Source organism: Pseudorca crassidens, chromosome 12 (genome assembly GCF_039906515.1).
Source record: "Pseudorca crassidens isolate mPseCra1 chromosome 12, mPseCra1.hap1, whole genome shotgun sequence".
NCBI lineage: Eukaryota > Metazoa > Chordata > Mammalia > Artiodactyla > Delphinidae > Pseudorca > Pseudorca crassidens.
The window spans coordinates 45,250,937-45,265,299 of NC_090307.1; the positions used below are offsets into that span (position 1 = coordinate 45,250,937).

The 14,363-nt window shown below is 36.5% G+C and overlaps 1 protein-coding gene across 6 annotated transcripts in view; it reads left to right on the forward strand.

Moving 5' to 3' along the window:
- The window catches only part of TRAPPC8 (trafficking protein particle complex subunit 8), a 90,850-nt gene that overhangs the window by 75,392 nt on the left and 1,095 nt on the right, over positions 1-14,363 (forward strand). For 5 of the 6 annotated variants that reach the window (XM_067699390.1, XM_067699393.1, XM_067699394.1 and 2 more), the window contains 4 exons: positions 871-1,044; positions 4,502-4,603; positions 7,022-7,167; positions 13,362-13,451. In XM_067699390.1, the coding sequence (XP_067555491.1) occupies positions 871-1,044; positions 4,502-4,603; positions 7,022-7,167; positions 13,362-13,451 (512 nt within the window). The remainder of the gene's footprint in view (positions 1-870; positions 1,045-4,501; positions 4,604-7,021; positions 7,168-13,361; positions 13,452-14,363) is intronic. The other variant, XM_067699396.1, reaches the window with a different exon arrangement.

Below are 14,363 nucleotides of genomic sequence, written 5' to 3' on the forward strand. Positions count from 1 at the left end.
TAGGAGCACTGCAGATGGCATAAACAAAGACATTTTCCCTTTTGATGAATCTGAGTAAATAGAACTCACCAGGCACTACACGTTGATGAGATAACTATGTGGACAATGGTTTACCAGAAAAAGTTCATGTCTAAGGGGGAAAATATATGTATTTATTAATATTTAATAATTAACTTGAAGCTTAACAGCTATATAATATAGTTTATAATGCAGGAAATTGTTAAGTGTAGAGATTTTACTATGAAACACAGTAGTCATTAATTAAGGGAAATTCTGTAGTTCTGAGTCTGTTTAAAAATCTTTTCTCTTGTTCTCTCCCTTCAAGTATAAAAGCCAGGTTAATGCCAGTGGCTTCATTCGTTCTGTTTCATTGGATATCACTTAGTCTTCCAAGTATTTGAATGGGAAATATTTGTTATTTTTAATAGTTAAAAAAAATCATAATTTCCTTTTAACAATTTACTTTTTAAAAAATTGAAGTATAGTTATTTTACGATGTTGTATTGGTTTCAAGTGTACAGTAAAATGGTTCAGTTATACATATATATGTTGTTTGTCAGATTCTCAACAATTCACTTTTTATTCATTTTCTTAGAGATACCCATTTACCCTCCCTGGATACTTAGAAGGTTAAAGCCAGTGCCATGGAAGTGTAGATTTATGAATTTGAGCTTCAAACTTTAAGATTCAGGGTAATTTGTGCCAAATATTTTAGGTATTCAAGTCTTAGGGTGGCCTCCTTGTATTCAACCAAATTGATAAGAAATTACTGAATAAGCCTTTTGGGTATATGTAAGTTGTAGAAATTTAAATTTTGGCAGGGTATATCTAATTGAAAACACATACAGACAAACGATTTTCTTTTAACAGATAGTAAGTTCAGCAAGCCCCTGTGCAGACTTCTTTTATCGAAGTTTATCCTCTGAATTGAAGAAACCACAAGCCCAGTCTTCTCTGCATACAGAAAAGCAGTCAATAGAGGACACTATGAGATTAATTCAGAAGTGCAATGAGGTGGATTTGAATATTGTTGTATTGTGGAAGGTATGTGTTGTTAAATTATTTCAGCAAGGCTCACTTATACTTGATTCTTAAGCTGAAGAGTAAATGTAAGCTGCTCTTTATATTTTCTCTGCTTAAATTTTCCAATTTGAATATTGAAATAGTTTTATAAGTTTTTCAACAGTTCCAAAATAACTTTTTTTTTGCCTAAAGGGAAGAATTCATTCAAATTAGATGACTTTATTCTGTGTTACTTATTACTTGTAAGAGGTACTGAGAATATTGTAGACATGATAAGCTCCATGAAAGCAAAAATGCTGTTATTAAACTCTTTATTGTGAGCATTTTCAAACTCTGAAAAAGGAAAAATAGCACTATGAACCTCTAAGTACCCATTACTTAGGCTCCAACAGCCACTAATTTGCTGCTGTTCGTTTTCACCTATTCCTTTACTTTGTTTTATTTTTACCTTCCTTTATTTTTTAGCTGCAGTATATATTTTTTAATGACATATTTCATCTGCTTTTATGTGTACTTCTAGCAGATAAGGACTTTCTTGTTTAATATAACCCCACCATATTACTATCTCACCCAAATTAACAGTAATTCTTTACAATTATCTAATTGTTGGTCTGTGTTGAAATTTTTCAGATTATTTGAAAATATTTTAATTAAAAAAAATCAGATTCAGCTAAGATTTGCACATACACATGGCAGACCAGAATGAGGTTGTTTAGGCATTGGTCTTCCCTAAAGTTAACTGTAATGCAGAAGAGGTTTATTTTTCACAGTACACCCTTTTGTATCTTAAGTATGTATCTTTTTTTTTTCCACTGTAGAAATGATTCTACAGTGAAATTTAGGATCTTGCCCAGGGATATTCACCTGAACTATGTGAGGAGGTTTGATTTAGTACTGTCTGATATAAGGCCTAACATGGAGACATGCTCATAGTAGATGATTAGAACATGTTATTTTAAATTGATTCAGATGTTCTAAAGTGTTCTTTTTACTAAACTGTACACTTTTAAGTAAACTTTCTTGAAACCAAGCTGGCTTTACATGAATTCCAGTAAAACTGCTTAAGCAAATTGATACTTTTGTTGACTATAGAAGGTGAAGGTGTTTAATGTTAAAAAGATAAGTTACACGTTATTAGTTTGAAATCAAATGTTCTTGGAGCTTAGAATCAAGAGAATCCTGGGCTTCCCTGGTGGCGCAGTGGTTGAGAGTCCGCCTGCCGATGCAGGGGACACGGGTTCGTGCCCCGGTCCGGGAGGATCCCACATGCCGCGGAGCAGCTGGGCACGTGAGCCATGGCCGCTGAGCCTGCGCGTCCGGAGCCTGTGCTCTGCAACGGGAGAGGCCACAGCAGTGAGAGGCCCACGTACCGCAAAAAAAAAAAAAAAGAGAATCCTGTTTTCAGGCTCAGTAGCATTGCCCCTTAATGTAAACCACCCATCCATTAAATGTATGGTAGACCTTTAGCATTTGTAGCTGTCACTCCACAGATTCCTGCCATGTAACAATTTGTAATATTCGTGAGACAAGATTTTGAGTTATGTGTGCTGTATTCTGTACTCATCGTTGAGCCCACAGTAACCTTGGTGGGGGCGGGGCGGCCAGGGGTTATCTTTCAAAAAATCACCCTGAATAAAAACCAGTTACTAGTATTGCTGATTATCATTGAAGAAGAAGAACACTACTCAAGATTATGATACTCCTTAGTTAGAAAATGGAAGTTTGAATAGATTACAGGATGGGATATTAAATTTGGTAGGGGCTAGTAGCTATGATAAGTTTATTATTCAATTCATTTGAGGAAGTGACTAGTAGATTTTCTTTAGTGAAGACTCTAGATAGTGCACAAAGGACCCCTTGAACGGAAGAAAACTTGACAAGTCATTTAAGTTGTGGAGTTGATGCATAGGGAACATAGTACTCTAAAAAATTATGATTCAGGAGAAAACTAAGACCTTGGACAACATTTTTGTAAAAAAATTTAGTTGGTAAGGGAGTATAGTATAACTTATAACCAATCTTAACCAAAAATAAAGGTTTGTTTTGAAAAACTAAGACTTTGTGCAGGAAAGAGAATGCATTATAGGGTTATACATGGCTATGGGTGACTTCTGTTTGGTCCCTGAGACCACTGGAAAAGATGTGTGACCTGTCTCAGGATGTTATCTATCAGTTGTCATCCTCTCTTGATTAAAGGTCACTCCATCGAGTATTTAACTCCTCCTGCATTTCTGGGTTGTGCATGGATGGGTGCTGAGCAGATCCTGGGCCTGCCTCTGCCTTAGTGCAGCAGTTCTCCAAGTGTGATCCATGGATGGCAAATTGTCACTCATGATAAGTATAGAAATTGAAAATAAACATTTAGGAGTGTTTATAGCATTCTGACTGAGTAATTTTGAATCTGTTGAATCTAAAAGAAATTGGGCTTATCAAAAAAAAAATTAAGCATCTGTATTTGCATAGTGTGACAGTACCAGTATATCAGAGCCATGTACAGATTTTATGTTCTCCAACACAGAAGAAGTTCAAGAAGAAAAGTTACGTGCTGGAGTAAGTGTTTTAATTTAGATGAGATCAGTTCATTGTATAGGAAGAAAAAAAACTTTTTTTTTTCTCTTTTAAGCATATGTATCAATACTTAAATTTAAGATCTCCAAGGACATGGCATTTCCACTTCTAGGATTTATGATTGTACTCACTGATTCTGCTGCATTATATGATAAACCCTGGTACATTTCAGAAGCAAGACGATAAGAAAAAGCCTTGGGAATTCCCTGGTGGCTCAGTGGTTGAGAATCCGCCTGCCAGTGTAGGGGACATGGGTTTGAGCCCTGGTCTGGGAAGATCCCACATGCCGTGGAGCAACTAAGCCCACGCGCCACAACTACTGAGCCTGCGCTCTAGAGCCCACGAGCCACAACTTCTGAAGCCTGTGAGCCACAACTGTTGAAGCCCGTGCACCTAGAGCCTGTGCTCCGCAACAAGAGAAGCCACTGCAGTGAGAAGCCCATGCACCGCAACGAAGAGTAGGCCCCACTTGCCACAACTAGAGAAAGCCTGCACATAGCAATGAAGACCCAACGCAGCCAAAAATAAATAAATATATTTTTAAAAAAGAAAAAAAAGAAAAAGCCTTTTGCCTGTATATTGGCAGTCCAGTAAAGAAGAAAACTTGTGTTATGGTATGGCACTGTTCTTTTGGACTAGTTTCTTAAGCGCTCTAGAGAAAATTGGAAAAGATTTCAAGAAGTGTCTCTCACGTATCCAGGCCAACTGTTTTATATTGAGGCAGAGCAGATTTTGACAGATACTTAATTGATTGAATGAATGAACAAAAGTAGAAAGGTTGACACAGCCATGAGTGTTGGTAATTGATAGATATTAGCCATAATACCTCTGCTTTCCATCAGATATTGCATTGGTTACTTTTGAGGTTACTGCCAAGCAGGCTAACATTTTTGTGCTTTGTACTTCTTAGGCATACGTAGTGGAAGACAGTAAGCAGCTTATTTTGGAAGGTCAGCACCATGTTGTTCTTCGCACTATAGGAAAAGAAGCTTTTTCATATCCTCAGAAACAGGTAATGACAGAGTTTGCTTTGGGGCCTTCCTGTGAACTTGTGGGGTTTTTTGTTTGGTTGTTTTTTGTGTTTTTGAAGGTATCTGGTTTGTGCAAGCTTTTATATTGGAATTTGAGTTGGGGCTTGGTGGCAGAAAGCTGATTAAAATTAGAAATGAACATAAATTGATTTTAAAATTCACTAGCACTTCATAAGAGTATTGAGATGCATTTGTGATCTTGGGGTTTCCTAAGATATATTCTTTATTGAATCTAGAACTCACAGTTAGCTTGAGAGGAAGGGAACCATATTCTCTATATTATCTTGTTTGTTGTTTAACAGGCCCATACCATTGCAGAACTCTATGGGGCCTATCATACAGTGTAAAGGATGGCCTCTGGAGTTGTGCAGAAGCTGGTAATACTGTTTATTTACTTACTTTTCCTAAAATACTGTTTAACCTTACCAAAAGTTCTCATAGTATGTGTAAATATTTAAACCCAAATCTGTTTCTTACTTTAAGAAAATTGTTTTTCTCAAATTGATTTGATTAGTTAAAAAAGTCCCAAGTTTTAATTGCAAATTGTCATATTTTGATAATTTCGAACATCTCAAGGCAAGGTTTTTCACTTAGAAAATGAAACAAAGTGATTTCTATAAAATTCACTCAAGTTATAGTCCCATTTTACTAAAATACTGTGTAGGGCATATCCTTTTTTTCCTCTGTATTTCACCTTTGAAATACTTTATATTCTCTTTATATGATTAACTGAGTTGGGAGATGCAGCATGTTCATCATACTAAGAATAATATATTTGGAGCCCAGAGACTTTCAGATTGATGGCCTAGTGCAAGTTACTTGCATAATTTGATAAACTTTTAGCTTACATATAAAACGGGTAATAGTACTTTATACCTTGCCTCTCTTGTGATGGGACTGTCTGTCATAAGGTTGAATCAAACCCTTATTATAAAACTACTGTACAAATTGTCCAGCACTCATTGCAAAAATACCTGTTGTTGCTTTTAAGGTAGAAGAGAGGGAAGCTCTTCTAAACATTCCCTCAGTAAATTAGCTTCAGGTTTTTGGTATCCTTTTCTGGCCGTTGTTCGTGTGTATTCCTCCTGGTAAGTAGTATGTAGAGATTCATTTAGTATAATTTAGAAGTCTCAAATAACAGCTTATTTTTCTTAGATGATTAGATTATAATAATAGTACATTTTTTGGACTTTTTATTAAAGTGTAACGTAAATGCAGAATAGTGACTAGGTCATTGACTCTTCACAAATTGAAGAACACTTCAGTATAAGGAGGACCCAGATCAAGAAAGAGAACATGACCCGAACCCAGAAGTTTTGCTCCTGCTCGCTTCCAGGCACAAGTCTTCCCTCCTCCAGAGTAAACCTCTAGTCACTTTTCTCTCACTCATAGGTCAAAAGCAGTTTTAATTCTTGCTTTTGCAGCTGTATAAATCAAGGGTCAGCAAACTTTTTCTGAGAAAAGCCAGATGGTAAATATTTTAGACTTTGCTGGCTCAGAGTCTTTGTCAGAATTACTCATCTGTGTTGTTTGGAGTCCAAAAGCAACCATAGCCAGTGTGTAAACAAATAGATGTGGCTCTGTTTCCATAAAACTTTCTTTACATAAAGAGGAAGCAGGCTGAATTTGGCCCATGGGCTGTAGTTTGCCAGTCCTTGGTGTAGATCAGAATCCAGCTAGGCTAGCAGGAAATTAAAAAATCAAAATTTTCTGGATGGTGAAGGAAAATGGAGAAAAAAATTATCAAGAAAGAAATAATAATACTAGAAGTGGGACATGATTCTCTGTTTTCATTTAGACAATAATAATATTTATTGAAATGTTTACAGTGTGCCTCACACTAGCTATATTGAGACTTTTACATGTATGTTAACCTTCAGTTAATATAGTTGAGGCACTATAATCTGTAAAAACTCAGGAAGCTATTTTCAAAAATGACTCTTTAAGGCAATTTTAGTTTTTCAACTATTAAAACAGATGCTATACAATTGAATATCTATAGCCTAAGTACTCAGCAATTTTATTAGATGAGAACCACAGCAACTTTTGAAATTATTATTATTGTAAACCCCTTTTTTACATATGAAGAAATTGTCTTAAAGTATTAAATAACTTATCCAGGATCACAGAGCTAATATGTGAGGTTGCTGGATTTCAAGTCTAACCCCAGCACATAATAAATAGAGAATGAATAAATGATTACAGATCCTAGTTTTTTTATCCTAGGTTGTATGTATTGCATATGATTTCATCTGTTAGTTTGTTAGTTTTTACAGCAGAAAAAGTATAGTCCATGCTTTACTTTATCTCTACTGGTTTTAACTTCTTTAGTTTGTGTGTGCTATACTTTATTTTAACAAGGCAGCGTTTTTATTGTCATATATTTTTTCTTTTCTCAGGAGCCACCAGAAATGGAACTATTAAAATTTTTCAGACCAGAAAACACTACAGTTTCCTCAAGACCATCAGTAGAGCAGCTTTCTAATCTCATTAGAACGAGTCTTCACTATCCAGAATCATTTAGTCATCCTTTTCATCAAAAAAGGTTGGAGATGTATTTTTGTTAACATTTTTCTACAATATACACACCTGTGTGTGCATGCACACACAGACATACACACATTTATTAATAGCATTAACCCAGATATTGAAGAAACAATTTAGAATACTATTGAGTCTGTAGAAATTGCCCTTAAGTAATTTACCCTTTACTATGATTACCATATGTTGCTGCTGTAATTAAAAGATGGGTATTTCCTCAGCCAGTTAGTTGTCAAAAGTTTTCTTTTGGGGCTTCCCTGGTGGCGCAGTGGTTGAGAGTCCGCCTGCCGATGCAGGGGACACAAGTTCGTGCCCTGGTCCGGGAAGATCCCACATGCCGCGGAGCGGCTGGGCCCGTGAGCCATGGCCGCTGAGCCTGCGCGTCTGGAGCCTGTGCTCTGCAACAGGAGAGGCCACAACAGTGAGAGGCCTGCATACCGCCAAAAAAAGTTTTCTTTTGATGAGCAGGTTTATCATTAAGTCAAGAAGAAGGAAAAAATACCGTCATTTTGTTTTTAAGTACAGAAATTAAATCTAAGACATGACTATAGTATAGACTCATCAAACAGTTTAAATTTAGATAGCATCATTTACTTAAGATTTATTAAGTATTAAACTTTTGGGGGATTGATGTATTTATAACTTTGGTAAATAGCCTGATCATATAAACTTAAGGTTCTAAAATAAAAAGTGCTAAGTCAGATGACACTTCAAAAAGTGGCTGGTTTACAGATATAAAAGAAGATGGAGAGAAGTCTGTTAGAGCCAGTCTGTGAATTATAACTGAAGGTATAAATTTTGGTGAAGTCACCTTGGATAGAGGTAGGGATGGGGTGGGATAGAACAAAAGAGAATGGTGACCTATAGAACAGTGGTGTTTGAGAGATGAGCTAAGGAAAAAGTCCACGAAGAAGACTGATTGGGAAGTAGCAATCAAACAATTAGGAAGAAAAGACCAGTGAGGAGAAAGTGGCATCACAGTGGCGGAGTGAGAACAGTTCAAGGAGGGAGAGCAGTTAACAGTTTTAAATGCTGCAGAAAAGTCATTCATTGGCTCTGACAGTAAAGAAATTGCTCATGCTTTTGAGAAGAATGTTATTATATAGTGGGGGTGGAAGCATGATATAGTAGGTTGAGGAGAAATGGGAGGAAGTAAGTAAAGATATTCGTGTAGACCACCCTTTCAAGAAGCTGGGCTATGAACGGGGATCAGGGAATAGCCATGCAATATTATTGTTTTACTAGGTAAGATATGGATGTATTTATGGTCTTGAAGGAAATGATGGGATACAGGAAGGGCAACAGAATCCTTAATAGATGGAAAGATACACCAAAGAGTGGCAGGATTAGCTTTGGACTGAAGAACGGACCTCCTTACTATGGAAACGGGGAAAGATGAAAGTAGGGAGAAATTTTAACAAGTTTACACATTATTGGAGTGCCTTCACTTTTCGGAAGTTTATAGAAGCACGGTTAAGTACTCAAAGTAATCTAGGAAATAAGAGAATAAAGGGTAGAGAATTTTTAAAAGTGAAATTTGAGAACAGCTACTGAGAGGAATGAGGAGCTGGCCAAGGACACACAGAAGGAGTGCTGGGCAAAATTAAGATGTTGACTTAGCATCGGAAATATTTAAAAAGTAGCTTAAATGGTGCTAACCATTTTTAAACCCTTTTATCGTGAGATATAACACACAGAAAAGTGCTCAAAAATGAAAACTTGTGGCCATAGTGATTATTTTTCACAAAAGTAATACCCAAATAATCACATCTAGGGAAGAAATTAGAATATTGCTAGCAATCTCAGAAGCCCCCTGTGTACTCCCTTCCAGTCACTCCCCTGTCCATCCCCAGTATTAACAGTCATTTCTTTGCTTCTCTTTATAATTTTCCAACCAAGTGTTACATATCTGTATTTTGATTGTCATGGTTTTTAAAAATATATATAATTAATTAATTTATTTATTGGCTGCGTTGGGTCTTCGTTGCTCTGCGTGGGCTTTCTCTAGTTGCGGAGAGCAAGGGCTACTCTCCATTGCGGTGCGCGGGCTTCTCATTGTGGTGGCTTCTCTTGTTGTGGAGCACGGGCTCTAGGCCTGTGGGCTTCAGTAGTTGTGGGTCGCGGGCTCTAGAGGGCAGGCTTGGTAGTTGTGGCGCATGGGCTTAGTTGCTCCATGGCATGTTGGATCTTCCTGGACCAGGGCTCGAACCCGTGTCGCCCGCATTGGCAGGTGGATTCTCAACCACTGCACCACCAGGGAAGTCCTGTGGGTTTTTTTGAACTTTATTTATGAATGGAATTATACAGAGTATATTCTTGTTACGTCCAGTTTCTTTCACTTAATATTATGTTATTCATCAGCCATTGACGAAGCTGTGGAATTTTCATTGCCAAATGAATATGTTTGAACATATTAGAATTAGTTTATCTACTCTATTGTTGATGAACTTTTGGATTATTTTCAAATTTCAACTTTATGCTCTTGAATATTCTTGTATATATCTCCTGGTGCATGTGTGTTTGCTCCCCTCTTTTTTTCCCACATTTATCTAGGAATTTTTTCAAAGTAGTTTTACTAATTCGTATATCGCACTAGTAGTGTTTGGGAGTTCCCTCTGCTCATAACCTTCAGCAACACTTTCTGTTGTCACACTTTTAAAGATTTTAGCCATTTAAGTTATTTTTAAATACTTTTGGTCTTAAATCTTTGTCTAGGTCTTAATTGCTCAGTAGTCATTCTGTATGCCTTTGACTGACAGAGGCACACTGGGGTCACTTGGGGAAATTTAAGAAATACAGATGCTTTGGTCCTACTCCCAGAGATTCTGATTCGATTGGCTGAAGGTTGGGGGCTGGACATCTAGATTACCTAAAGTTCTCCAGGTGATTCTAATGTACAGCCAAAGCTGAGAAAAAATTTCTTGTTTTATCCCTAGTGAACCTATCTTCCCACTCTTCCATAGACAGTTTTGATTCCATAATGTTTCATTTTAACCCACCGTTCTACTTTGTCCCTGTTTATCAAACCTGTCCTGCTTCACGTACTTCCTGAATATCTTAGATGCCATGGTGCTGCTTAGTGGTTGAAACCCTGGCTATGCCTTAGAGGCTGGGATATGTAGGACTTCTCCATGTGCTTCTATTAGGGTAAAAAGCATCATAGACTCTAGGCAGTTCAGGGAAGTGTGTGAAACAGGACAGTTTTGATCAAACTAAAAGGAGAGCAGTGGGCTAAAATAAAGCATCATAGAATTAAAACTGTGCACGGAAGTATGTGAAAACAAGGCAGATTTGAGAAGGATAAGATATGGCAGTTTCTTCCAACTTTGGCTCCACATTAGAATCACCTGAAGAATTTTTGAAAATCCTGATACTTAGGCCAGTTAAATCACAATCTCTGGGAGTAGGACCTATGTGTCTATATATTTTAAATAAATCCTCAGATGATACCAGAGTGAATCTGTATCAGTTTCTATTGCTAAATAATGCTGCGTAAGAACCCACTACAGAATTCAGTAGTTTACAAGGCATTTATTCCCACGCTCATGGGTCTGCAGGCCAATGACAGTTTGACTGAAGCTCTGCTTCAGGCTGTGGGTTGGTTGGGTTCATGTTTGTGCCACATACATTTGGGGTCAGTCCAAATGGGCAGCAGCCAGCTGGGTTATGTTCTTCTCATGGCATATCTCTGGAGTACAAAAAGTGAGCCACATTGCAGTAGCACGTTTAACGCTTCTGTTTGCATCAGAGTCATTAATCTTCCATTGCCAAATAGCCTCTCCTTCACAATCAACAAGGATGCTCCACCGTTGCACAGTGGGAGGTGAGGGGAATGAATAACTGCTAAACAATAATTACCATTATTATCACAGTAACCAGGATTGCGAATCAGTGAAGTAGAGGGTCAAGTGATTGGGCATCCTTGTGAAACTAAAGATCAGAAGTGTAATTGAGTGAGAGAGCTGGAGATAGTGGTCAGAGAGTGGAGAATCTCAGTAGTATTTCAGAGGCAGTTATTTTAGGTGACTAAAACAAATTCACAGTATGGTCATGGAAGTTAGATGGCTGAGTTTTGAATAGTATTGGTGGTCATGGAGGTGACAGATCAAGGGTTTGAGAAGGAGTTGAGTGAGTTGTCTACCTTGACAGTAAAGTTCTCCAAAAAGATGACAAAATTCAGGATTGAAAAGAAGAAAGCAAACTCATCCAGAAGCTTTTAATAAATGAAGCCAATAAGATGATATGGAAGAAAAATCTTGAGCAATGTTTCCTGTCTAGATGGTAGGCCTCTGCTTGACAGATATACTAGGTGAATTTGGGGTGGGGGGAAGAGGGTGAAGCAGATATTTCGAAAGACTCATCCCATCCCCCTCCCCCAAAGAATCTCTGCTGTACTGAGTTACTGTCACTGGTATTAGTTTGTCAGTATGGGGACAGAAAAAAAAGAATAAAAACCTTGGAGTAGTTTATGACCAAAAAAATGAGGTGTTTTTATAGGAGAGGTAGGAGGAAGAACTCAAGAAGTGGTATTAACTATATTAATGAGACATTCTGGCTAGAGATATGGAAGATATTGGAAGAAGAACAGCATGTGTTATTGAGAGGACTGCAGAGGAAGCTGTGTACTCAGCCAAATTTCAGTTAAAGTAAGATGTAGACATATAAAGAGAGGAGACTGAGGATCTAGAGGGGTGTTGTTCATGATATAGAAATGTGGGAGGGATGGGACAGGGAAGAGGTTTGGTCATAGCAGTGGAACACAGGGCAGCAGAGGAATGAGAATATGAGAAACAGCAGGTGACCAGAGATAACAAAGATATGAATCAAATAAATTGACAGGAATTTGTGAAGAATAGTAGAAAATTGGGAATGGGGGCTAGTGAGGCAGTAGCCCCCATTCCCACTTATTAACACTTAGTATGATGCCTAAGGTTTGCTGGGGAGATGGGGGTGCTATTCACTGAAGCAGTGAATGGAGGAAGAAGAGGAATGAAGGTAATGATTTTGGGGCTAAGAAACATCCAGATGTTCTGATTTCTTCTTTTACTAGAAGCATTTAGATAAAGCATGGAGAATTTGAGGCCCAAATGGTAACAGAATAGCAAAGTTTCTGAGGTTTTGCTTTGGGTTACAAATTATGCGATTGGAATTTAACTTAATGGGGTGCTCTAGACTGGAAACCTATTCGGTAGTCTTTGCTGTCCTCTTTTCCTTGTTAGAAGTTTGTGGAGGAGGTAAGGGCATAGCACCGGTACAATCTAAGAATAAGTCTTTGAAATTATCTTAGTTTTTGTTTAGGGAAATCTGTTATTTGCAGTATGGTTCAGAAAGTATTTCTTAGTAAGAGGATATAAAATTTCTGAAAGCATAAAATATATTATCTGAGCAGAATTTTAAAGTTAATTTTGTGGGAGCTTATAGAATTACTTTTTTCTTTTTTACTATCCCTTTGTTCTTTGTGTTAATAGAGTAAACTATTTTCAATAATAGTATGTAACCATTTGTGCATAGATACGTTCATTTATTATGTTCTTGATTTTAAATCTGCACCAGTCTGTTCATTAGGTCCTCTTCTATCACTCCATGTCCTTTCTCCTATGCTTTAGTGATTTACTAATTATAAAGTGAGATCAGAAATTAGGTTAACTGAGCAAATGTGTCTACTTGAAAGGGCTCTCCTCATAACTTGCTGTACAGAAATAATTATCATATTCTCCCGAACGTGATGGCTTTTATGCAAATTTGATAGAAGAGCAAATGTCAGTTCTCAAAATTAAGTAATTTTCACGAAGCATAGAGAACAGGATTAGTTGTTGGCATTTTCATGATTTTTTGTCTCCATTGATCTTTCTTAGTTGCGATTATTCTGTTTTGCATTTTGGGAAATAACCACCTAGAAACATTTTGGTTATTTTTTCAGATTAGCTTTAATAAATATAAATAAAATGGTTTTGTAGATGTATATATTCTGGTATTTAGTATTCAGGCATTGTATTAATATGTTTTACTTCTTGTTTATGCAAATAATTTGGCTTGAGTGATTTTAGAATTCAGTTTTTTTCCTTACTTGAATCTAATTGTTTTTGAGGAGCTTATGCTATTAGGTACTCTTAAGTTTTATTTTCAAGAAAGTGGGTTTTTTTGGTTGTTGTTTTTTAATATCCCGCTAACCTTTTTTATTTATTTTTTTTCCCACAGCCTTTGTTTAGTACCAGTGACTCTTTTACTTTCCAATTGTTCAAAGGCCGACGTCGATGTAATAGTTGATCTTAGGCATAAAACAACAAGGTAAAGATTTATTCAGGGCAAGTTTATTTTGCAGTTAAAGATTGATTTGAAAGCAATTTAATATTTTGAAATTATGCAAATAATTACCTAACATAGAGAAAGTTTACTCAGGCATGCCTTTATTTTTTTGTTTAGTATTAAGAAGTGTTAGAGAAGACTTAACGAAGATTGTCTTAGAATTTCAATAGTGGCAAATGGAAAGCAATTTCCAAAAGCAGCAAATTATTTTGACCAGAGACAACAATTTTTATAAAAGTTTGTTGGTGATAAAGAACTCTAAAATTGAAAATCAGCAAGTTCAGAATAGAAGTTTTTTTGGTCTTGTTTTCTGATTTATAAAATAATGCTTAACAACAACAACAACGAAAATGCTGGTCCATACTGGCACTCCAAGATCTAGATGCTTTTCAGAATTCAGAAATTTTGGGGTTTTTAGAAAAGCAGTGTGAAGCGTATACTGATTATTATTGTATAACACTCCAAACAGGATCTGGGTTAGCTGTGTGAAATCCAAACATTTTGTGTATGATTATGTGTATCATAAATTAATTTGCTAATGCCTTATTGGTAGACCCTTGGTTGCTTTCCATTTTTCAGTATTATAAACAATTTCAATATTATAAGCATTCTTATATGCACATTTATTTTTATGTATGGATAACCAAGTGGTTAAAAGCTCAGGTTTGAAATCAGGTTCCATTATTTACTAGCTGCTGTTGCGAGTGTTAAGTGAGATAATTCATTCTTAACATTGTGCCTGGAACATAGTAAGTGTTAATAAATTTTAGCTATTATAGAAATTGTAATGTTAGCTATTGCCGTTATTGTTATTAATACAGTTGGTGTCATAAAATAATTTCTAGAAATAGAATTGCTAGATGAAAGGGATGTGTTATTGGGACTTTGGGAAAA